Genomic DNA, 24,384 nt, shown 5'->3' with positions numbered 1-24,384 from the left:
AAAATATAGAGGCTGATAATCTAATTCCACCACTGCACCTTCCCAGAGAGGAGGCAGAAGCCGAGGCGGGATCTACGGGTCTGTCACATGCACACATGGGGAGGTACTGCATCATCCACAGCAGGCGGGCTTGGGAGAGGACAGGCCTCTAGAGAGCCATTTGGGAGCTTAGACACCCATCTGTCTCCGTTCCTAAAATGTGTAAGATTCCCTAACAGACACCTACATTAAAAGGAAAGGGACTAAAATTCAGGAAAAATGGATTTTTAAAGGTTCTTCCTAAAGATACCTCAGCATAATGGAGCGAGAGTGGTTCAGGTAAGAAAGAATCCTAAAGAAGTCTGGGAAGGAGGACGCTGGCAGAACACTGTGGCACAATGCTAAACAGGAAAAGAGATGAGCAAACACCCCAAAGCGGGTACAGCTGAAAGTGACAGTTACACCACGACCACTTGGGACTACACTGAGTGCCAACCAGTCCATGCAAAAAGTTACACAGTGTGAGAACACTTCAAGGTCCATCCTCTCTCCTCTCAGAGGAGATCCTAGGCTCCCCGATGAGATCCTAGGCTGAAGGGTCACAGGAATTTTCTCTTTGTTGTATGAATCAGCATAGTTTTAAAAAGAAGTAAATAAGATAAAGAAATGACTTCCTTGTTTTTATCTTTTCTGGATACTACTTCTTTGGCACAAGATACACTCTCTTTTTTCTGAACTGCTCAGAATGCTAACTTATCTCCCCTATGATTAAATGCTTAGTTAGCACTGGGTGGGAAATGCACTTCCTTTGTAGAGATGATAGCTTCAGAGCTGCTTTCCCAGCTGCCTCACAAAGCAAAGGCCTTCCCAGAAAGGCTGCCAACCTTCACCCCAATTGCAGGCACACGGCAATCTGGGTCTGCAGTGACACATATTCATGTAAACACGAACGAACAAATGAATCAAATTTCTAATGACATTGGGAAGCCAGGTGGCCAACATTGCCAGTGACCTCTTTGCTGTTTGTGTTCAAACATCCTCTAAAGGAAGGACCCAGGAGAGATAAGGAAGCGGGCCTCACAATGTGGAGGCAAGCATATCAGGGATCAAGTTCAGTTTCTTCCTCTCAGCCAATGACCTTGAGGCATTTTGGCTAAGGTCACACAGCTAAGAAAGAGAACCAGGATTGAGACCCTGGGATCTTGGCCCAAACCTTCCTGTTCTTCAGGGGTCACGGCAGTGCTGACTTTCTGAACACCTGCTTGTTTCCCCATGGCCACTCCCACCAGTGAGAGGGCTTGCGTGCCCTGCTCATGACCAGTGCCAGCCTCCTGACTGCTGCTCCTGGTGATAAGAATCACATCTACGACAGGGCTAACATCTTCACAATCCGGAATGAGACTGGGCACAGGGATGATCCTGAGTAAATGCTTGTTGAATGCAAACTAAAGAATAAGGGACACAATCTAAGTGTGAGGTCCAGCCAGAGTTGAGAACTGCTATCCAGTCACTAGGAGTTCTATCTGAGTACAAACTAGCAGACAGGGCACCAGTCAGATGTCCCTGTGCTGAGGCGACCAACCCCAGGGACAAGGTCTCTCTTGGGCTTTTCCTAAAGGAAGCGCTTCCTCTTTACCCTCTCCTGCGAACATCAGGGCAGTTAGTTTAATACACATACATACGAGTTAAGAGTGGACTCCTTCTCGACACAGGCACACATGGAAGTACAGTAAGTGCATTTCCCGAGGTGAGTATTCTGCCCATCAGCCTACTCTGCGCTTAAAGGGTCCTCTGCTCTCCATGACTATGGGGATCTGAGGAGCCTCAGCTTTTCTCACCTTAAACATCACAACCCACCTAAGAAACAGAAGGATTGGGAAGGGAGGAACTCATCACATGGAGTCGCTGCTCCTTTCGGATAAGGACAGTGACTCTGGGCACCCTGGTAATTGTCTCAGGGAGGGCTTTTTATACAGCAACTCACAGAGGGCTCTAAGACAAGCACATTTCAGGGAGTAGATGAACTCTAGCACCTATTTATATCATCTGTTTCTCCATGGGATACACAGTTTAAAAAACATAACTGCCCCAGTTAGCACTGAGAATTAAGCAAAGCTGGTGAGCCCTTACTTTAACCTACAAAGGCTGGGTTTCTCTGCTTGCTCCACAAACGTATAAGCTACTTCCTCTGAACAGGAAAATCCCAAGTGATGCAGACGTTTCTTAATGCTCACCAGGAACATGAATGTAAGCTGTAAGGTCTGCACGTCCCTTCCTAACCCTGTTGCCTGAGTGGGTGGTACAGCTTTGGTGGGCTCGGCAGCCACTAACTAGGTAAGGCAGAAGTCTGCTTCGTACATTCTGGCAGAGACTGCATTTAAGAACCTAAGATACAGCTAAGAATTTTCAAATTCCAGTATGATCTGACAGAAAGAGGAGAAAGAGGCAATGAACAAGAATTTCCAGAGATGTTTCTTAAAAATTCTGGAAAACAACACAAAGGGCAATAGCTTCCGTTAGCTTGTTTGCTCCATTGGTGGAGAGCAGCATCATTCAGACAAGCAAACTGGAGAAGCACAGCTTCCTTAGCCGACCTCGGTGTATCGTGGGACAGACATTCAGGAAACAGAGACCTAAGCAGCACCCACCTGTCCTGTGTAACCGGGAAGTACAGCAGGTAATCCACGCCATTCACTTGGATTCTTCCAGTTCCCTGTCCAGAAACAACTGCTTCTGCTCTTGCAGTCTTTCTTTTACCTTTAAGTTTTAAATTTCTATTAGTAAAAATCTTAAAGACAGGTAGAACTGTGTTAACATTAATTTTCCCAGGATAACAACAGACAACACTGAATTTAGGAGGCTTCTAGAATAAATATAGGTCAGGTAAAGATATAAGTCACACCATAATTGACAAAATAAAGCTTAATGTGGGGTAGTTTTATTCTTCAATTCCATTTTAGGAACACTGCAATGATTTTAAAATTAGTTTCAATGGCCTACATAGTCATTCATATTCATTTACCTTCTTAAAAAAAAAAAATCTGGGCATGGAAGTGCATGTCTATAATCCCAGCCCTCTGGGAGGCTGAGGCAGGAGGACTGTGAGTTGAGCCCAGCCTAGGCAATCTAGTGAGACTCTTGTCTCCAAAAAAAAAAAAAAAAAAAAAAATTAAAAGAGCTGGGTGCAATCTCTAGTACTACAAAAAGAGAAGAAAAGCTCCAGAAGCAATTTACATAATGTTACTTTATAAACAACAAAAATATATCTAATATAATATTTAAAATATGCAATGAAATATGATTGGGAGAAATGAAAGGAATCCTCAGGAAAAGTCTCATTTCTTTGAAAATGATGAAGGACAACTCCCCACAGTTGCCAATAGAGTGTCTATGGTCCAACTCTGAAAGAGTGGCCATGCTGGAGTGTGTGTAGACATAGGGAGGGTGAGCTGGGGTCTCACGTGCTCAGAAGTTTCAGTTCATGACTCATAGGCAGATGCACTGAGATTTTCAGTTTTGGGGGATAAGACTTTGTTGTAAACATTTTATCGATTCTGAGACTACTCATTGACAATGTGAAAATAGAAAGTGCTGAATTGTTTAAGTATATATCCCCATTTTTCCCTTGTGACACTGGAAGGTTCAGTTTTTAAAAACTTCAAGAGAATCTTAAAATTAGGAAATCCAATGTAGCACCAACAAAACAAAACAAAACCAAAAACAGAAAGTCAACTGGGGACCAGGACCAAGAGCAATTGAGACTGAATGGCTTCCCCGGGCCGTTACCTTCGCTAGTGCTGAAGGGCACGCCCTGCTCATCATACTGTGCGGGCTGGATCTGGTGCTTTTTGGACTGAAAGGCTAAGCTTCTGCGAAACCTCTGCACAAACTCCTGCTCAGCAGGACTGCATGGCAACGCCAATAACTTTTCCAGCAGCCGGACGAACTGTGTGTACTGCAGACAATAAGAAGTCATTAGGAGATGCAAGTGTAATTGCATTTGCTAAGGTTTTTCTATTTTTATAGACTTGATCTTTCCAGCATTTCTTCTCTTGATGAATTTTGACAGGATGACACTCCTGCATCTTCACGCTGCTTTTAAAACTGCGTGCACACGCATCACCTTCCCTGTGGGTCTAAAGGGCTCAATCTTTTCTTTTGAGAAACAAAGGGATTTATCACTCAAAGAAAAGTCAAGTTTCTTTGTATTATGAAGTTGAGATTTAAATTCATTTTGAAAAAAATATTTAGATGATCTTCAAGCATAATTTCCACTCTTTATTAGAAACTGTATCAAAAGGAGCATTAGAAATAATTTCCAGTAAGTTATGTAGAGTAAAATGTAAGGAGTCTGATTTTGAGAAAATGTACCTCTTAAATTATATTTCATAATACATTTGGCAAATATATTTTTGGCTGTTCAAGCTGTGTTACTTTAATGTTTATGATTTCCTTTAAAACCGAACAATCAAGCTATTTAAAAATTCAAGAGATACTTGACTTAAAGGGCAACCTCTTGAAATAAATTATCCTTGCTACTCTGTGCTTTTTTTTTAATAGTTCTTGAACATGTGATTAGAAAGTAAACAACTTGGTATTAACCCCTTAAAATTAGAAGCCAGAATAATCATTTTAAAGTGTTTATGGAGAAGGAAACAACTAACACTTGAGATCCTTAGTTAATATGGATTATGAAACCCAGTTTTTGATAACCTTTTTTGTTTTTTGTCAATCCTAAAAATCACACTCAACTCTGTTACCATTTGCCTTTATCATAAAAACCTGCCAATAATATAAATAGTGAAGAATTTCATCAGTAAGATTCATATTAAAAGAACTGCTTCAAATAGAGCTTCCTGTGATGCAGTAACACGAGAAAGGGTGATTTTCTAAGGGTGAGACATGCACCCCTTCGGGTACCCCACAAAGTTTCATTCTCCCCTCCAGGCTCACCCAGTGGCCTTTGTTCTCAGCCTCCGGTGCAGGTGCACCTAACACACTCTCCGTGACTGCTGTTTAAGCTTCAGATGTCACTCTGGGTACCACACAACCTCGCTGGCAAACTGAGCTTAAGGTTCAAGAAGTCCTGGCCCACTCTAAACTCCCTCTTCTTGATACTGTCCATGAACATGAACATCAGGATTCTGATATCCAATATTGCAAAAGTCTAGAAGGTTGTCATATATAATTTGTTTGTTTCATAGGTGCACACCTGCATTAAGTCCTTAGGACAACCCTGAATTATAAAAATCAAAGCAGCCAGACAGCAGAGAAAACAATGGAATGATACATTTAATAAAAAGGCTGAAAGACTTCTTCATTTAATTCAAGTGCAGAACACTTGGCAGCAAGGCCATTAAAAATTCACTCTGGATCCAGTACTAATCAAATGTCTGACATCTTGTTTAAGCAAATTACAACTTTTCCAAATCATTAATTTCTCCAATATATTAAAGGAAAAAAAGAGCAACTGAAGTATAGGACTTAAGATCTACACAGTGGCAAGGGATGGGCAGTGTTAGCCACCACTACAGAAGAAAAAAGCGTTCTTGGGAGGATTTGTGAAATTTGTCTCTGTTCAAACCTTCCAGAAAATCATCTACATTTAGAAATCATCAAACTTCCCCCTGATAATGAGCTACATTAGAACATCTAAGAAAACAAGACTGCAATTAAGGCAGAAAGCATCTGGGGGGTGGGTCACAAACTATGTAAGGTGTAAGCCACCTAGGCAGTTGGTTAGGAAGGTGGACTCTGGGGTAACCCCTAAGGCTCTGCATAGTCTGAGTGAGCTGGGGCATGGCAGGTGTAATGTTCCCAGTGACTCTGACGTGGGGGTCGCAGCTCATAGGTGAAAACCCCTGACCTCACCGGCACAGCACCGGAGGGAGGGTGGGAGCCGCAGAGCACCACCTGCTACATCTACCTCCTAAGCTGCATTCATCATATGCCTCAAGACAAAGACGGCCTCTGCTGTGCTCCCTAAAAACATCCTAACGGGGACCTGGAGGCCGGACACAGCACTTTAACCACACACACCGCACTCCGCCACTGCAGAAATCACCAAGGAATGCGTTAAGAGGAGGAGCACTGTCGAAGGAACACCTGCCTCTGAGGAACGTTCCCATTAGGATCCGTAATACAGCAATTCTCTGCATTCTTATGGCACAGGTCCCCTTAAATTAAAAAGATTAATTACTCACATCTTGATCTGACAGTTTTTCCACTAACATTTCTTCTAGTTCCTCCTTAATCAGCCATCTGCTGCCAATCAGGTCTCTGTTAAAATATCATATATATTCTCTTTTTAATTAACCATGCAATTAGTTATATCACAAAAGATCCTACATATAGTAGCAAGTCATGATTTGAAAACAAATTTTTATATAAAGTATTTACATCCAAGTAAACCATTTTTGAGAAATATTACCCTATTTCCTCAATATACTTTAGAAAAGACACTGACTCTAGTAAATGTTTTGAAGAATCAAATATGCCACTATGGATAGACTCATTTAAAATCTACCAGATTTCCTATGCCTGTAGAATTGGCTTTGAACATGTATGGACACAAAGTAACCTGTGAGTGGGCTGAAGAACTAATAAAATTCAAATGAAAGACCAGGAATACATTCACAATGTCAACACAGTGCTCTTGGAGACTTGCAAAAAAAGAAAAAAGTAAAGAAGAAAGAAAGAAAAAGAAAAAGAAAAGGAAGGCAGGCATACATGAATAGGTAGGCCCAAATGTAAAACTGGCTGCACAGGCTGATGGATCTGCCCTCTCAGCGCCTGCCAAATGATAGCATGAGCCTCGAACTCCTCCCCTCCAAGCACACAAGTGCTAAATTCCTGTGCAGCCATGGACATCAAATCCAGATGCAGTAATTAAGTATTACTTAATATATCTAAAATGAAAAATAGCCTCAGTATTTGGTTCCTCCTAAACAAAAATCACTGATTATTTGGAACCCTACATTTTAATGATTAATACTACAATAGTGAATAAATATTAGGGTTCAGGTATGCCAATAAGTGGCATGTTTTAGTCCAAAGTTCACATACATTCTAAAGTGAGAAGAGAACCTACATGACTTTGGCAGTTTCTGGCAGCAGACTTTTGGGTAGCAAGTCATTTCGACGATTTTCGACCTGGAGAATCTTTCCATATAGGTCCTATGCAAACAGAACACACACGGTATAGTAAAAGAAGGCACATCATACTGATGATGTATTTACACTTCTCTGTGAGGAGGACTCCTTTTCATGAGGCTCCTTGATCCAGCTGCAGAGTAAATAAAATGCTTTTTAATAAAACTACTTCTTACCCCAAGTAAAGGATAGTATCTCAATGAGAATGTAGTATCATACACCAGAGCACACTTACCTTTCCCTGATTTACACACAACTCTGTAAAAACTTTACATCCCCATTCCAGTGAGGGTGGTTAAAACAACAGAAACTTTTAAAAAGCTATTTATTTTCCTTAAGTTTTGCAAACAGGATAAAAATTTTCCTGAAGAAAAATCGCAATTCAGCAATATGTACTTTAAACTTAGAAAACTACCTGCTAGACTTATAGTTGAAATACCTAACACTTAATTTTACATAATATTTGACTGTGCCATGTATTTGTATCTTAGAAATTTTCCACTGTATTTACTTTTCATTATTTTATTTCTATTGACTTTTCACAAAGTCTGTGAATGTGTGTCAATTTTTAAATTGTGACGGGAAGGGAAGAGAAAGTCTATCATTTTGTTAGAACTTGTGAAAAATAACCCAGCAAAAAGGTTTAACTACTAAGTATATTTTCCAGGCAATGAGTTTATAAGAAGCAGAATAATGCAATGGCCTTCTAACAGTGTGGACTGAACAAACTTCATTTTTTGAGGACTCATCCCCAGTAATGTTTATATGTATTCATTTATAATTTACACATAACCCGGCACACTGGAATCTAACGAGCCAGGCATTTAATAGGATGAGCTGGGCTGGGTGTGCTCTGTGGCAGAGTGCTTGCCCGGCATGGGCACAGCCCCGGCTTTTTTTGCTAATCATGACAGCTTCCAATATCATTACCTATGTCGGATGACACAATTTGTTACTGACAGAGATGCAATCTATACCTCAAATAGTCAATAATTTCAAGTGGGGAGGCAGCTTCCTGTGGGCTGTGGTCCGGCTGCTACCATGTTACTTGCACTGTCCTTGCACTAACATTAGGGTCTGTATTTTAGTACTACTTCATCTGTAGTCTCTTTTTGGGAATCTAGTTCTCTCACTGGAAGAAATAATACAAAAGAGTAAGGACTGAGCCTCTGAGTTCATGCAACATAAACACAGGTTAGGAAAGCTGAGATGATATTCAAAGGGCAGGATGGAAATGTTCATTCCTTTTGTCCAGGAGACACAGAAGAGCTTTGTTTTGTTTTTCCTTAAGGGTGGTACCACTGCTAGTTTAGAAAGAAAAGGAAAAGACACAGAAAAAGAAGAAACACTGCACTTAGAAGCTATAAAACCAGGGTGAGCTAGAGTAACAGAGGCCACGTGCATCTTAGATGGAAGTGGATCCCCCACCCCCCCCGCCCCCAGCTTGTCCTAAAGGTGGAGCCCCAGGCCAGTGGCAGCAGTATCCAATCTAGAACTGGTCAGAAATGGAAATTATCCAGCCTCATCCAGGCCTGCTGAAGAGGAACCTCTAAAGGCATGTAGCAAGCCTCCCAGCAATGCACAGGGAAGCCTGGGAATTAGAGTCGCAAAAGGGACAAAATGAGTCAGTCAATTCCTCCTGCCTGTAGGAAGGAAGTGTAACCATGCCACAACTACTTCCCAGACATAATTCTAGCACTATAGCAGCAGAGTAATACCCACTCTCCACCTTGAACAATGCAAGAACTAATTCATGTATGAACCATCCACATCTAGAACATGCTCCTCTTATTCAAATTGAAATTTTACAATTTGTCTCCCAAGAATTAGAAAGCCTTGTTGAGCGTGGTTAGGGTACCTTTAACTCACCTATCTGTGTGTGCACTGCTGGGATGGAAATCGGGGTTTCACACCTGCTAAGCTCATACTACCACTCTGAGCTACTTCCCTACTCCTCACAGCTGCCTGGTCCAAAGGCCTGAGATTTGGAGAGTGCAAAAATCAAGGATGGGGAGCCTTTCAAATCTAGCTAAGGATGTACGAGCCTAGAACACCAATAACAGTAACAAGATACTCTACTGCTTGAAATGGATTAATGTTTTTGGAGTAAGCAAGGCAACTACAATACTAACAATCAAATTTCTTCATCGCTAAGTTTCAAGTCAAAGTTTAGGCTAAATTAATCGTAACATTCCAATGACTTTTGAGCAATGTTCATTTTAAATTCTTATTTTTCTTAGAATATTCTTTCCTTATGCCATTTCCTTCTAGTGTTCTATTTACATCTACAAGAATTTATAAATGGTGTAAGTAAAATAATTGGGTGGAAAAAATGTGAAAGAGGAGAAAAACAGCCATAAAAAGCACATATCAAACTTCAAATACGGTAAATTCTATTCCTTTCAGGCAAATGCTTACAATTTGATGGTTATAATCCAATAAATCACATAATGCCGATTACACCACTCTATATAGTTTCTTTTTGGGGGACAGGAATGCTGGGGTTTGAATCTAGGGGCACACGCATGCTAAGCATGTGCTCTACTACTGAGCTACACTGCCAGCTATGCATGCTTCTTTAAATAAGAAAATATATGTGAAGAACATTGCAGTGACTGACCCAGCAATGGCCAAGAATGTTGGCAGGGGGATGTACTGTTTCCAAGGGGCAAATGGTCTAAATTATACCATGCACCATTTCTATAAATTCTCTCCCTACTGCATAATAAAACTGCTCTTGAGATTCTGTCATGGTTAGAAACAATAGTTTCTGGAAAGTCGATTCTGCAGGTTCAACTCCCTGAAGAGATACATTCTAATTTACATCAAAAAATCCTTGAGGGTATAAAAGATGCCAGGCGCTGTCAACATCACAGATTATCACTGATATATTGTTAAGTTTCCACTTAATTTTTAAGGGACACTAGAGAATTAGAGTGACCCCACCTACACTAAGTTTATATAGTATATTTAATAGTGTAATTTTCAAATATGACAGGAATAACCCAGATGTGAAATGCTGAATCATTAATCACAGCTATGATTAATATTTCATAAAATCAAAGCAAGCCTTTCCACCCCTCATGCCATCAGATTTCCATAATGTATGAATCAAATTTAGAAGGTGCCTAATTTGAAAATACCAGATGCTCAGGTTGCAGAAAAGAAATGCTTAAAGTAAACCCTTCCAAGATCATGAGCGACAGGCTTTTTAGTATCCTTCTAAAATCTGATGTGGTTGTATTAATTGTGTGGAAATTCCAATTTTCAGAAGGATAAACAAGTAGTATTTCATGGAGGACTGTGGCATAGGAAAAGTCACAAAATAAACAGTAACAAATTAATAGCAATTATCATCTTAGATGTTAGCTCAGGAACTTACAAATTGTGTTTGTTAAAAAAAATACACAGAAAAAATTTCTTAACAACTGATATTTTGGCCACTGAGATACACAAAATCGAATCAAATAAATATAAATGTAATTCAAAGAGGTCTTTGCTATGGACCTCAAGTTCCAGATGACTCAGTTCCACTGCAGACCGTTGCTGTCCTTTGCAAACACAATACAGGATATAGTTTATACAGTTCACACATCGCATGACACCACTCAACAGAAAAAGGAAACTCAGCTAGAGGTCACATCTGGAGGCAAGAGAAGTGAGTGCACTGCTAATGAGGACAGCAAAGTGCTTGGCACACAGATACCAGAGTTTAACTCCTCAAATTATAGTCATACATTCTACAGCAACTGTACCATTACAAAAGAACTAATGTGACTGAAATCAACATAGAGGCAATGAGTTGGATCCATTTTTTAAAAAAATTAATTTTGCCAGTTGTTAGTCTAGAAACATACACGATATGTAAGGGTAATTATTCATATGTGAGGAAAATGGACATTAAAGATACCTCTAGAATGGCAATTTCTACTGCTGATTTAATTACTGAATTAACTCCTGCTGTCAAGAAGTCTTAAAACAGCATGCAGACAGACTTTAGCACCAGTCCATGGCTTCTTAAAAATAAGTACTTTACATGGTTATAAAATAGTTATCTTACAATGGCTCACTGTGAGAAGAGTCACTATTTTAATTCCGTTTTTAAAGGTAACAGCACTACATCCAGAAGTTTTAAATGTTCACTATGTGGCCACAACCAGGGCCTGAAAATGTCGGCACCAGGCCCACATCTCCTGGCCTCTGTCCCAAGACCTGGCCTCACTGAGTCTGTGGGTGACAGGCCAGCAGCTCCCCTCGGGGAGCCAGTCTTGGCCTGTACAACCTCAGGTCACTTCTGTCATTTGATATGCGCTGGGGACTTGAGAGGCCAGGAGCTTCTTTCACAAGGCAAATGAGCCTGGTGTACGCAAAAGTTAGGACTACAATTTTTGTTTTTCTTTCGTATTTTAAGGTTTTTTTCCAACTCAGCACAAGAGTTTAGGTATGTACTGAACTATTCGGTCCCTCATTTCACAGACCGGTTTGGTGTAAGCTTTACTGTGAAATTTCTCCTCAGATTTAAGTGAAGCTTCTACACAATGATAGATTCCCAGGGTCATCTTTAGAGTTGTACACCTCCCTTCCATCAAGGGCCTGAACACCAGATCTAAGTTCGAGAAGACTCTCACCTTTGAGTCATGCCTCTCAGGACACTTGAGAGTTTTCAACTTTTTGGGCAGCCTTTTCCCAGCACAGCTTTGACAGGACATTCAAGGGCATCCTGGGAACAAAGGGACCCATGGTCCCCTCCTTTTAAGAGCAATGGGTAAAGCAATAGCTTTCTTCAGTGACGGCCAGACTGCAATCTCTAAAATGGTCAGAACAAACATTCCCTCTTTCTAAGCTGGTGCTTGCAGGTATTTTCCTACAGTAATAGAAAGCTAACCATTTTCAATTCATTTTTAGTGAGTGAATTTTAATCTTTTTCAAAAACATAGGTATTAGTTAAAATTCATAAACCTAAACCAACACTTTTCTTAAAATACTGAACTTGCACAAATTGAATGGTGACTACTGAGACCGAAAATGTGCTGCCAATGAGCATGGTCCACTGTCCCCTTTGCCATCAGCTTGGTTGTCCTGGGCAGGCTGAAGCTGCTGGGGGCCTCTGCCACAGACCAAGGAGCAGCCCACATTCTGGGTCTTTCCTGTCCAGACCCAGTCCCTGTCTGTTGAAGTCCTGTGTGGAGCACCCCCTTTCTCACACACATCCACACCCTCTTTAAAGTTCTTCCCCTCCCTTATACCTTTGCTCAACTGTTTTGGAAAACTCTGTTTTTTCTTTCTCTTCCTTTTGCTCCTAAAACTTAAGCTGAGGCCCTAAATCATGCCTGTAGAGCATACAAGTCCTACTGGCTAAGTGGCTATTAAGGAAACAGGAAGTCATCTATTTTGGGAGGGGAAAAGCCAGCCTAACCAGTGCTGCTAAGCATGAAGACCCCTGCATGGTATGCAACAGTTTCGAGAGACTCGGGAGGTCTCTTATTTCTTCTTAAACTCTTTCTTTTTATTTAAGATATCATGTTGGTATTGTTTTGTTATTACTTATGTCTATCTTATTAATGATACTATAAGGTAAATTGGTTTTTACAACTTTCCTGGGAATCTGAAAACTCAGGATCGTTAGTCACATCCATAGGAAAAGAGGAACCCTGTCTGGCCTGTGACTGAACCTGGGAGTGTGACACTTGCAAACTTCCCTTCACACTGCCTTCCCTTTCATGCTTCAGCTCTGTGAGGAACAATAAACTGCACAATTCTTCTCATCTTCATCTTTCCTCAAAAACCTACCCAGTTCTCTGCAAACCCTGGAGAGACTAAATGCAGGTCAATGGGAAACAGTGTCTACAAAAGAATTCTAAACTGCACTGAATTGTGACCTGCATCAGGACAATCTTTCATTAGCTGCTACAAAGCAGCACACACTCTTTATACACACACAGTCAGCAGACCCTCAGAAGACCTGGTACGATTACTAAGGCAGGAGAGGTTAATGGAGCCCGAGAGGTCTCCTCACACAGCTGCGCACAGGCTGGAGGTCGTCTGCCTGTCACAGCCTGGGCCCTGCCTGCCGAGCCTCACACCATTACAGCTGGTCCTCTGCATGGAAGAGCAGTGCAACTCAGTGTCCTTACCCTGTCACACAGCAACTGAATCATGCCAACAAAAATAAACGTAGCGACAAAGATCTACCCCAAGTCTTGAGAGCTTGCGAGTGCTCAGGGGTGACTTCCTGTGCCATGGTGGGATGCACTGATCACACGGGAGAGAAGGGGTGCCCTTGCCCCAGAAGGCAGAACAAAGGGGAGAAGGCACGTGAGATGGCTGTAGCATTCACAGCTGGCCTTCTCACACTGGGCCTGGCTTCTCCACAAAGGCGCTTCTGTAGCTGGACTGTGAAGGCCCAGTCTTGTGTCAGAGTGACAGCGTCTCTGGCGGCAGCAACTGTGTGCTCTGGAGCCGAGACGCCCCAACCCCAGCTGGAATTAGCGACATCTGCTGCTAGGGATGCTGGAGCAGAACTAAAACAGAAGTGCCCAGAGAGCTCCTCTGTATGCCTCAAAAAGAAAGAATATGTAGTCAGATAGAATCTGACATTTTAGTCAAGGAGTACAGTAAGGTTTTATCTCCTGAGAATCCAATTAGTTTCTTTTAAAACAGGAAAACTAAAAATAAAGTTAGGCCCCATGCACAATGTGTAATTTTTTCATTATGATGGAATGCAACAAAACATCTCGCCCTTGGCTTGCACGGTCCCAGCCCAAACAAATGCAAATGGGTTGTCAGATGACAGCTGCTGGATCAGGCTCCCGCACGACCTGCATGCTTTACTCTTCCCCGTGAAACTTGGGATGAAAGGCAGAAGGCAGGAAGAGAATTAATGTAGCATACAGTCTAAAGGCAATGCTACAACCGTGATTAAGTAGAAAAGTTAAAAGGCACAGATTTTCCACAACCTCGCTGCGTGCAAGCCATCCGTGTAACAAGTTGACAGGCCTAGCGCGTCAGCTCCATCATCCTCTCCGACAGCTAAAGCGCAGCACTGCATCCCTTTTCAGAGAAAATTTGCGTCTGCACCATGAAGCGTTGTACATTATTTCTTAGCACTGCAGGGGGCTCAAGTCCATATGGAACCTTCACAAATATTACCACAGATCACACCAGTGGCGGTGGAGGCAGATTTGACATACCTATTTAAATGAACAGCGGGGGTCCTTGGGGCCTTGGGCTGTGCAGGGAGCACACGGCAAGGCCAGGCTGCAGCGCCATTACTCAGCAAAGACACGCTCTGCATTTATCATTCATTTCATTTCTGCCAGGGCAGGAAGCTCATTTGCCCAAGGTCAACAGAAAGCAAAAAGAAGGCTTTCTTTCTTTCCCCAAGAAATAAATGTACCTGACAAGTGAGGATTTTGTCCTTTGGGTTTGCAGAGCACAAATAAACACCAGATAAGTCTAAAAAGCAAAGTAAACATGTATACTGATTCAAGCCACTGAAATCTGACTGTGGATGGGGGAAGCCCCAGAAATATTTGTGACTTAAAAAATCATAGAATGGGTAAATCAGAACTTGACATCACATTCTAAGAATAAAGTGGGTTCTGCTGTTTAAAATTGGATACTGGCATCTAGCCTTGTTTTTCATAGCAATTCTGGGGAACTTTCCCAATTTGCACACTATCAAACACAGCTCTCAAAACAAAACAAAAACTGTTCACAGTACACTCAAAAGCAATTGGAAGTCCAAGTGCATTAAAATCATTTTCTAGGTTTCTTTTTGGGCCTGTACTCTCAACTTCTAACTGCAATTACCTACGAAACATTTTATATGAATAAAGAAAAGCAGAGGTCATGGTCAGCACCCACGGTCCAGACAGCACTATGTACCTGGCCTGCCCACCGCGTACTAGGACTGCACTGAGTTATTTCTCTCCTAATAGACAGGATTTCAATTTGTAATGAAAACATTTTTTTTTGGTGGTGGTACTGGGAATTGAACTTGGGGTCTTATGCATGCTTGGCAGATGTTCAACTACTCCATATATCCGTATATCCTCAGTCTTGTAAGTGAAAGCTTTAAGGACAAACCATTCTGAAACAAATTCTGTAACTTTAGCAAAGATAAAATAAAGTATAAAGCTTTTCATCAACATACTGTCTTACCTCTACAAGTCTTATCTTTGTCTTTGATAAAATACTAGGTAAATTCTGAAGCTGAATAGTTTTGTAGCTCACAATTCATAGTATTTATCATGAATGTGATATACTTACATGCATTAATGAGTAATAGGACTGTTTGCCAGTGTAGAAGAGAAAATGAAATGGACGGCCATCTTCTCCCCACTGGATTGCTAGGAAAAAGCCAGATAAAAACAAATAAAAATATACACAAAGATAGACTGAACAGCTATATTTAGATGCCGTTAGACACATTTATAATTCTAATTAACTTTTAAAATAACAAAAAAATTAGTATTTAGAATTCACATAGTTAGCACATTTATAATGCAAATGCTTAGAATATTTAATATTTCATACTCATTAACAGAGAACAATGTTTATATTTACTACAACATTCTACCATGAGAATCTCTATAATTTGTTTTAAATAAAAACACATAAAATAGCCCAAATTACCTTCTTAGATAAAAGTTATATTTAGCCATCAATACACAATGCACTCCCTCACTCAGAGGAAACTGACAGTCAACAATGCAGTATACTCTAGAGAACTGGAAACAGGCATAATCTCACAAATTAAACTACAGAATTTATCTTTCTATGCTGTGTCATTTGTTTCAACGCTGTGGCAATACACCTCTGAGGGTTTAAAGCATGGACAGCAAAGGAACTATGTGTAATTCCTTCTGAAATATAGATAGGCATTCCCTTCTAACAACCACCAAACAACCTGAGAAATGGCGCGACTGCGGTAAATAAGCCGGACACGGACTCTGCGGCCTTTGCCCGAGTTTCTGTTGAGTCACTTCTCTGTTAACCATTTGCAGTAACTCTTGTACACTGAGACAAGAACTGTACCTCCCCAACCTGCACATGAGCTGTAAACTATTTCCCTAGTCTGCCACTTGCCTGTTACTTTGCTTGTGACATTTTTCAAGATTGAGAAGTCAAAAATATGCAACATATAGTCAGATTTGTTGCTTTTTCTCTATGGCTGTATTCCTCAACCACTTTTTCATTACAGATCCCACCAAGGAGGCTCTGGGACACCTTTTCCCTAAGGTAAGCGCCCTCTGCATGACACCTCACTGTGGACCTCTGGAGGGCCGCAAGCCACTGGAGCAGCACGGTTCTCTCAGTTCTTTGAAACAACCCTTGTCCTCTCCAAGAAGGCAGGCTTTAAAAGGCTCTGGCTTCTCTCAAACTATTTTCTCCTGGAATTTTTATTTATTTTCATGTTCAGATATTTAATTTATCTGGAATTCATGTTTATGAAGCAGAAAGCCAACCATTATTTGGTCCAGTAAGAGGGCCTCTGTCCATCTGTGGTGTTTTGAATGGTATATGCTTTTCTCCTGAGATCCTGCCTGAATCACATGTAGGACATCTTTCTTCTCTAAGGAAAACCAGCCCAGTCAGACACAGGCACTTTATGTGAATACACTTAAAATGAATGGCGTCATAAACAGTGAAGAAAGTCTCGACTGAGCATTTAGACTGAAAGGTAAAATCATATTATTTGTCAGTGGCTTACGGATCATCTAAATACTTGTCCCTCATCATTTTCACAGACTTCATGAAATCCCACATACTTTCTAGTATTTGTATCTTTACTAAGCATGGATTTTGACTGTACTGCTAAAGTAGTTAGGAAGTAACAAAAATGATAAGCAGTATCGGTGTAGACAAGGCTATAAAGTTAAGCTTGGGCAGATGTTGGAATTAAGCCTTAAAATGGGTGGGTGTGCATGTGCGTGACTGCGTGTCCATGTATCCATATATACATGTGTCCATATATACACACACTTGACTTCGGTATGTATGTACTATATTCATGCACATACATACACATTTGGTATGTACACACATATTTGACTTCACTGAAACTAAGGTGTCATGGTTTTCAGGTACCTGTAATGGTTTATATCTAGATGTCCCCCCAAAGCCTCATGCCTCATAGGTGAGCCTTTGGGGAGATGAATGGATCATGGGTGTGTAACAGTGGATCATGCACGTGTGATACTGGGTGGACTAGTCTACTAATTGGTTCAGCAGAGTTCTGGGGGTGGAGGATGGACTTACTGAAGAGGGAAGACCACCCTGGGTGTGGGCAGCACCAACCCATAGGCTTGTAGCATGGATGGAATAAAAAAGAAAAGGAAGGTTCTCTGTTTCCTGTCCTCCATGTCCTGAGCAGCTGTCCTCTCCCATGCCCCTCTGCCACACTACCCTGCCTTGGAGCCAGCCGACTATGGACTGAAACCTCTACAAACTATGAGCCAAATAAACCTTTCCTTCTTTAACTTGTGGGTGATGCATATTCTGTCCCAGTAAGAGGAAAGTAGTTAAGGCAGTACCCCACCATGTATTTATAAAGTACCACAAAGTAAAAGGAAAATGCTGTGGAACAATAGCATGTAACAGAGTTTATACTACTTGAAAAGTAGATCCTGTTGTCAAAGATGCTAAAATTTGAAAAAAGGATCTTAGAATTCACAAAAAACTGACATAAGCAAATGCTGGCACTGCATGTCCGACTCTGCTCATGGTCCACCTATTCCGTACCATAACCACCATGTTAATCATCAGAACTTTCTGCTGCATTTTGATACAAGGTACTGGAAACATCCCTCATTCCCCTTTTCAAAAATTCTCACCTTCTTGCACCTTTAAGGCATACCAAGACATTAACTGGTAATTTATTAATCTTGAAAGCATCAACTTTGAATATTGTCTTCCTTTACAAGAATATGGAATCTTTTTTTCAACTACTCAGATTTTTCACTAAATACCCTTACCTAAGTTTTACAATTTTCTATGTAAGTCTCTTACAGATTTTGTACATTTTATTATTTGTAAATAGTTCAGGTTCTTTTTTGCTGTTCATTCTGTCTCCTCCCATTCAGTTATCTATAACAAAGAACAGATTTCAAAATAATGACTTAAATCACACAAGTAACAGACTGTTTTTACAGAGATTAAATATTAGAATTCCTTGGACAAAGGCATGGGGAGTTTACTGTTCCAGACTCTGTGCATATACACATGTGTACTGCATGAAACTGAGTATGACTTGTATATTTTTTTGAAGCAAACAAACATAAGTGCTATTATCTTGCATTTACAATTCATACTACACCATTTTTAGTTGCTTTTCTAACCTGACTTCGCAACTAGATCAACCTCTTTTTACCAACTGCACATATTCCGTGGTATGATTCTCACAGTTTCTTTTGCTACTTGGTGATAAATATTTAGATTGTTTCCAATTTGTTTCTTGAAAAATAATATTTACAATTTCTAATCAATTGGGTAATAAAACAGTCTCTTGTTATTGTGTTACAAGATATTATTTCTGGTCTCTGATATTTTCAAATGTTTACTGGCTACTTTTTATTTTCTTCATTTATGAGTTGCTTATTTTCCAAAACAGTAAGCTGTTTTGCTGTTTGTTTTTAAGAGTAATTTATTTAGATATCATTATTTGGGTATCATGTTTCAAATTTTCTAGTCTTTTTGTCAGAGAAGTTTTTATCTTCGACATAGTTTATCATCTTTGCCTTTTGCTTTGTGACTTAAGGGCATAACATCTATCATTTAAAAAATATGGACAGCTGTATACTTATTCCATTAACCACTTTATTTAATTGTTCTACCACTTGAATTTAATTTCAAAGACACACACAACTTTTAAAAGTCTTAACCCAACTGTTATCTTCTCAACACAATCTGTTTTTTTTAACATTCCACTAAATGAATTAAAAGGCAGTTGTACACATGTATGCATCTGTATGTAGATGTAAGTATATATTTGTACACTTGGGATTCAGTGTTTTTAAAATGGTTCTTGTCTGCCAAGACTTACGAAGACAGAGAGACAGCCCTCCATTGTTACCAATAAGCCCAGTCTGGTAACTAGGCCACTCGACCCCATCCTCACTGATCTCTTCCTGTGTGCTTCGGTCGTCATGGTACCACTACCTGCTTCTGTGGTTTCCACCATCAGCTCTTCAACCTTCTTCTACACTGTGGCGTGGTTCATAGAAGTGTCTTTTGAAAATTTGTTCAGAACCATGCACACTTTCAATGTTTTGAGTTCAGATAATATTTATGGTTTAAGGTTTTTCATTCTCTCAATCACAACATCTGTGATTAACAACTGATTTTCCTAACTTAGGGGAGCTCAAAGCCACATGTGTTTTGCCTTTCTTATTTGTAAAAAAATCACACTGGTAAGACTTCTAAAATCTTAAGTAACAGAAGCAAGTGTGGGCACCTTCTCACACCTGAGTGAGTGGAATCTAATGGAGTATTTTGTAATTGATATGTTTCTGTTCCTCATTATAGTCTTTCTCAAACTTTTATTTCTTGTGTAAACATTTTTACCAAAAAAAGTCAAAGCTCAATTTTGTTTGATGACTTTATTTTTTCTCTACAGATACATTTTGCTCTTCACACAAAGAATTATATTAATACATTTCCGATGTTAAGCCATCCTTAAATTCCTGGGGAAAAATGTTCTCTGTTATATACTGAAGAACTTTAAAATTGAGTTTGGAGCTTTCCTCCTTTTTTTTCATGCATGTCATACAAGTTACCTTTCCTTTAAGGTCTGACAGAACTCACTGACAGGACCTTTTGGGAATGTGCCTTTTGTCAGAACTTTGACTTTTTTGTAGTTAGTCTAATCTGAATTTTTAAGGTAAGAAAACTGTGGCAATTAAACTATCCTTAAAGCCACCTGTGTGAGAGTCAGTGCGATAGAAAAGTACTATACAATAAGACAGGCCCTTGCCTTGCCTCCATTTTTCCACAGAATTTTGTTTTGGAAATGTAAGTTTGTGCTGCTGGGCTCCTGCTCAATGTACCAAAATGGTTTGTGGCTGTTTGAACACTGTGACCTTTCAGAAATAGTGTTAAACTCTGCCCCCTCACAAGAAGGTTCTGTTAAGCTCCGCCCCCTCTCAGGAATATTCTGTAACTGCTCAGTTTGTGCTCTGGGCAGCATTCCTGTCCAATGTATCAAAATGGTTTGTGACGGTTTGAACTGTGTGACCTTTCAGGAATGTACTGTTAAACCTGCCCCCCTCAGAAGAAGGTTCTGTTAAGCTCCAACCCCTCTCAGGAATGTTCTGTAACTCCAGCCCCTGCTTCATTGAGCATGCTCACAAGGCATGTGCTTCAGGAATGTTCTGTAGCTCCACCCCTTTACTTCAGGAATGTTCTGTAACTCTGCCCCCTTGCTTCATTGAGCATGCTAGCCTACCCTGTAGATCCCTATATAAGGAGGCTCTCATTTCTGATAGGGCGCTCTGACTCCTATGAGCCTGCAGGGGCTTGTTAGTGTAATAAAGGTTTTTTCTCCACCTCTTCTACTGACCATCAGATTCTCGAGTCTTATGAGATCTGTGATCCAGAGCTGCCACACTGAGCTCAGCTGTGCCTCAGAGCTGTGGCATTTGGCTGCAACACTGAGCTGTTAACACTTGGTTATTGCACTGAGCTGCTCTGCTCTGCTGCAACAAGTGAAAGGTTGGTCACAGACATGTCCTGGGGTCACAAGGGCCTATTTACCTGCTGGCCACTTTTTGGCTGTAAGTCTTTGGGAAGTTAAGCTCAATGTACTCTACTTCCCACATCTATGAAGTGAGGAAAATAATAGTGTGTGCTCAAGAAACTATTGTGAAGGTTTTGATATGTATAAAACACTATGAACTGACTGGCCTATTCCAAATTTCAATGAATACTAGCTATTGTTGGGGAGATTGTTCAAATTAATTAGAATAAAGTCCTTATAACAATCTTATATTTAAAAAATATTCTCTGAATGTTATTAAAATTCTTAAAAGTAGGCTTAATACTGACTGCTCAGTGGTAGAGCACTCGCTTGTCCTTTGTGAGACCATGGGTTTAATCCCCAGGATTACAAAACCAAAGACAAACAAATCCAAACAAGAAACCTAAAAACCTCACTTAATATATTCTTTCATGCTTTTTTTCCTTGATCAAATTTTCCTGAAGTTAACTGATTTCATTGGTTTTTTCTAAGAACTACTTGGTTTTATTTATCTTATCCTTTCTTTTGAATTTTTTCATTATTGATTTAGTTATTCTTTCTAGTGACTTCCTAAACTGAATACTTACCTCATTTATTTTCAGCCTCTTAAAATTACCAGCAGCATACATTTGTCTCTGCACTATACAATGTCCATACCCCACAGGGCTGGATAGGAACTACTCCCACTGTCATGTATTTCATTTTGTGTTTAACTCAACAGCGGTATGGTTCTATTGATTATAAGACAGAAAATCTAACTGATATGGTTTCTACTTTTCTGATTTTATTGGTTTTCTCTATGGCCTACTATATCATAATTCTACTAATATTCCAAAGGCATCTGCATAGAAAATGTATTCTTTGCTGGCCACAGTAGCATGCCTATAGTCCTAGTTACTTGGAAGGCTGAGGCAAGAAGATCATAAATTCAAGGCCAGCCTGGCCAACTTAGCAAGACTCTGTTTCAAAGTAAAATTTAAAAAGGGGATGGGGACTGTAGCTCAGTTGTAGAAAGCAGGAGGCCTGGATTAGCTCCTCAGTAAGGCAAGAAAGAAGGATTATTCTTTGGATTTGTGTCTCTAGCTATAAAATCATGCTGTGTTGTTCTAATTCTTTATAGCATTAGTTAAAAGCTTTTGCTTTACAACAATGCAGTGCTAAATGTTTAGTGCGACAGGGTGGTCAAATCTACTGTGGGGGATAATAGGATTTATTGATATAAATGAGCACCCTTGCCTCACAGAATGGTTCTCCAGCTCCTCTGGGTCCATGGTGTACAGCCTGGGTGCTTCTTGCTACAGCCATGAACCCGGCATACATCTTCATTTTTCCAGTATTTTGGCACCAGCAAAGGAAGTTTCTTCAGTTAACTCAATCTAGAAGCTTCTATCTTTCAATAAGGGAAGTGGCAGTACAAGTAGCATAATCTATCCAAATCTAAAGTTTACTGCTATTTTTTAAACCCACAAAAATTAGTTTGTCTTGTATTTACAAAGTACAAATTGGGAGGTAGGCAGCAAAAAGTATGTTGGTAATTCTAAGGGCATAATTTAAATATAGTTAACTGCAATCGACTTAAGATAATCCTAATGACATGTTTTCAAAATAACACACGGACATTGTGCAGGGATATATAGAAGTTTCAGTTGTTCCATTTCAGCTTTTAGCAACGATGATCTTCTAATGATGAGAGACTGGTACAAGACTTCAAGGAACAAGCAGATGAATTAGAAGAGACACAACTAGTAGAGATGGATGGAACAAAGAGAAGAAGAGGTACAGGTGGGGAGCTGAGAGGCTGAAAACTAGAGTAGGAAACAAACAAAATTCCTGCCATGAGAGACATTTAGAGAGAAGTCACTGGCCTCAGCACTGTGCTGTGCTTGTGTCACAATGCAAGACTGTGCTGCACCTTTAAAACTGATTCATGCTTTCAATACAACTTCCCCTCACTTCCCCAGGAGCAATATTAAATTTATATTTTTCATTTTATAATTAAGCAGGTCTAAGAAGTAAGGAAGTAGGAAAGGTAGAATATATTTATTAAAAAACTCAAATAGAAGTTATCATTTCAAAGAGTGAAGTGAAACAGGAGAACAGAATGCTGAGGTCTGAAAAGAGTTAGGACTTGGCAGAAACATTAATGTAATAGAACAGAAATAAATTTTCTATGGAAATATGTACCTTTTTAGCATCTCTAACTTGAAAGCATACTAACACTGCCTAGCACACAGGCTCCTCTCTGCTACAGCCATGCATGTCTATGGCTCAGTTACACACTTAGGAAGTCATTGTGTTTGCCCCAAGGCCATTTATTACCGTAGTAATGATTTCTATAATCACTGTAATGAGTTTGTACACAAACAGATGAACTTTAAGTGCAAATAGAAAAGACTGCTGCCTCTATGAAAATTAAGTCAAAAGCTTTAGAACTGAATGGCAAGCTGCTAAAAAAAAGTTGTGTTCAATTTCAGTGCGGCTAAAGGGAAAAATTCATGGAAATATAGAAATATTCTGCACTCAAGACTCCTTAGAAAGATTTCTTTACGCTCTCTGCTTAAAGGAAATCACAGCTAAAAGTTGTTGGTGATGGATCAGTGGCAAGTTCAAAGGAACAGGGTGGGCGGCTGGGTACCCACGCAAAACCCTCCAATGATACGCAGAAAATGATGGATAATCCAATTTTACATTTTGAGTGTCTTTTAAAGAGATGATTTTTAACATTAATACTTTTTAAGTTAACTGACAGGTACCACCAGTCCACACTGGCTACAAGGCTTCTAATATACAGTAAATCCAGTATTCACTTCCCTGGCAACCTTAACACATTCCCAACCACTATGGTACATGCAAGACTGTCCCTCGGGTGGCTTGTACCACTGGTGGTACAAATGGATCTAATCACTTTTGTTGATCTTTTTACTACTAATGAAATTAAATCAGAGCCACTCAGCAGCGAGACACATGGTCCTATTGTGAACATATTAAAGCTTGCGTGTTTTCTTTTCGATTTTTTTTTTTGGTTTTTCTAAAAAACACATTTAAAAGACAGAGAGAAGAATCATAAAAGCTTCCAGAGAAAACAGGGGCCATGACAAGGATGATGGCTAACTGCTCATCAGCAACAATGTAAGACAAGACAATAGAAATACATCACTGAGTAAAAAACAAAAAAGAAAAAAATCTGTGTTCAGTGAAAATGTGCTTCCAAGAGACTGAAAAATGAAAAGATTTCACATAATGCAAAGCCTTAGTGTTACATTAGTACAGGTATAACTGTATCTGGACCTAATTTAACATCATTCAGTCATTCATTACTAGTCACAAATGTTTCTGATCTACTCCAGGAGACCTGGACCATGGATGCCAGTGTGAGAACTGTCACATCACCAGCACTGCAGCAAAGAGAAACGGCACACTTACCTCTTTGTTTGGGAAAAATTTGTTCAGGATGCTGTAAAATAAATTTAATATATATTAGATAATTACTATAACATATAAACTAAGCGAAATTT

General features: G+C 40.0%; 1 protein-coding gene across 1 annotated transcript in view; it reads right to left on the bottom strand.

Annotated features, from left to right (window-relative positions):
* Positions 1–24,384, bottom strand: part of Mrps9 (mitochondrial ribosomal protein S9) — a 54,963-nt gene that overhangs the window by 3,124 nt on the left and 27,455 nt on the right. The window contains exons 4-9 of the mRNA XM_004844478.3: positions 24,293–24,323; positions 15,403–15,482; positions 7,070–7,155; positions 6,183–6,258; positions 3,766–3,934; positions 2,628–2,736 (exon numbers count right to left, since the gene is read on the bottom strand). Of these exons, the coding sequence (XP_004844535.2) occupies positions 2,628–2,736; positions 3,766–3,934; positions 6,183–6,258; positions 7,070–7,155; positions 15,403–15,482; positions 24,293–24,323 (551 nt within the window). The remainder of the gene's footprint in view (positions 1–2,627; positions 2,737–3,765; positions 3,935–6,182; positions 6,259–7,069; positions 7,156–15,402; positions 15,483–24,292; positions 24,324–24,384) is intronic.

Source organism: Heterocephalus glaber, unplaced genomic scaffold (genome assembly GCF_053883595.1).
Source record: "Heterocephalus glaber isolate CG9 unplaced genomic scaffold, H.glaber_assembly_v1.0 deba00000470, whole genome shotgun sequence".
Taxonomy (NCBI): Eukaryota; Metazoa; Chordata; class Mammalia; order Rodentia; family Bathyergidae; genus Heterocephalus; species Heterocephalus glaber.
This window is presented reverse-complemented; position numbering and strand designations above follow the sequence as displayed.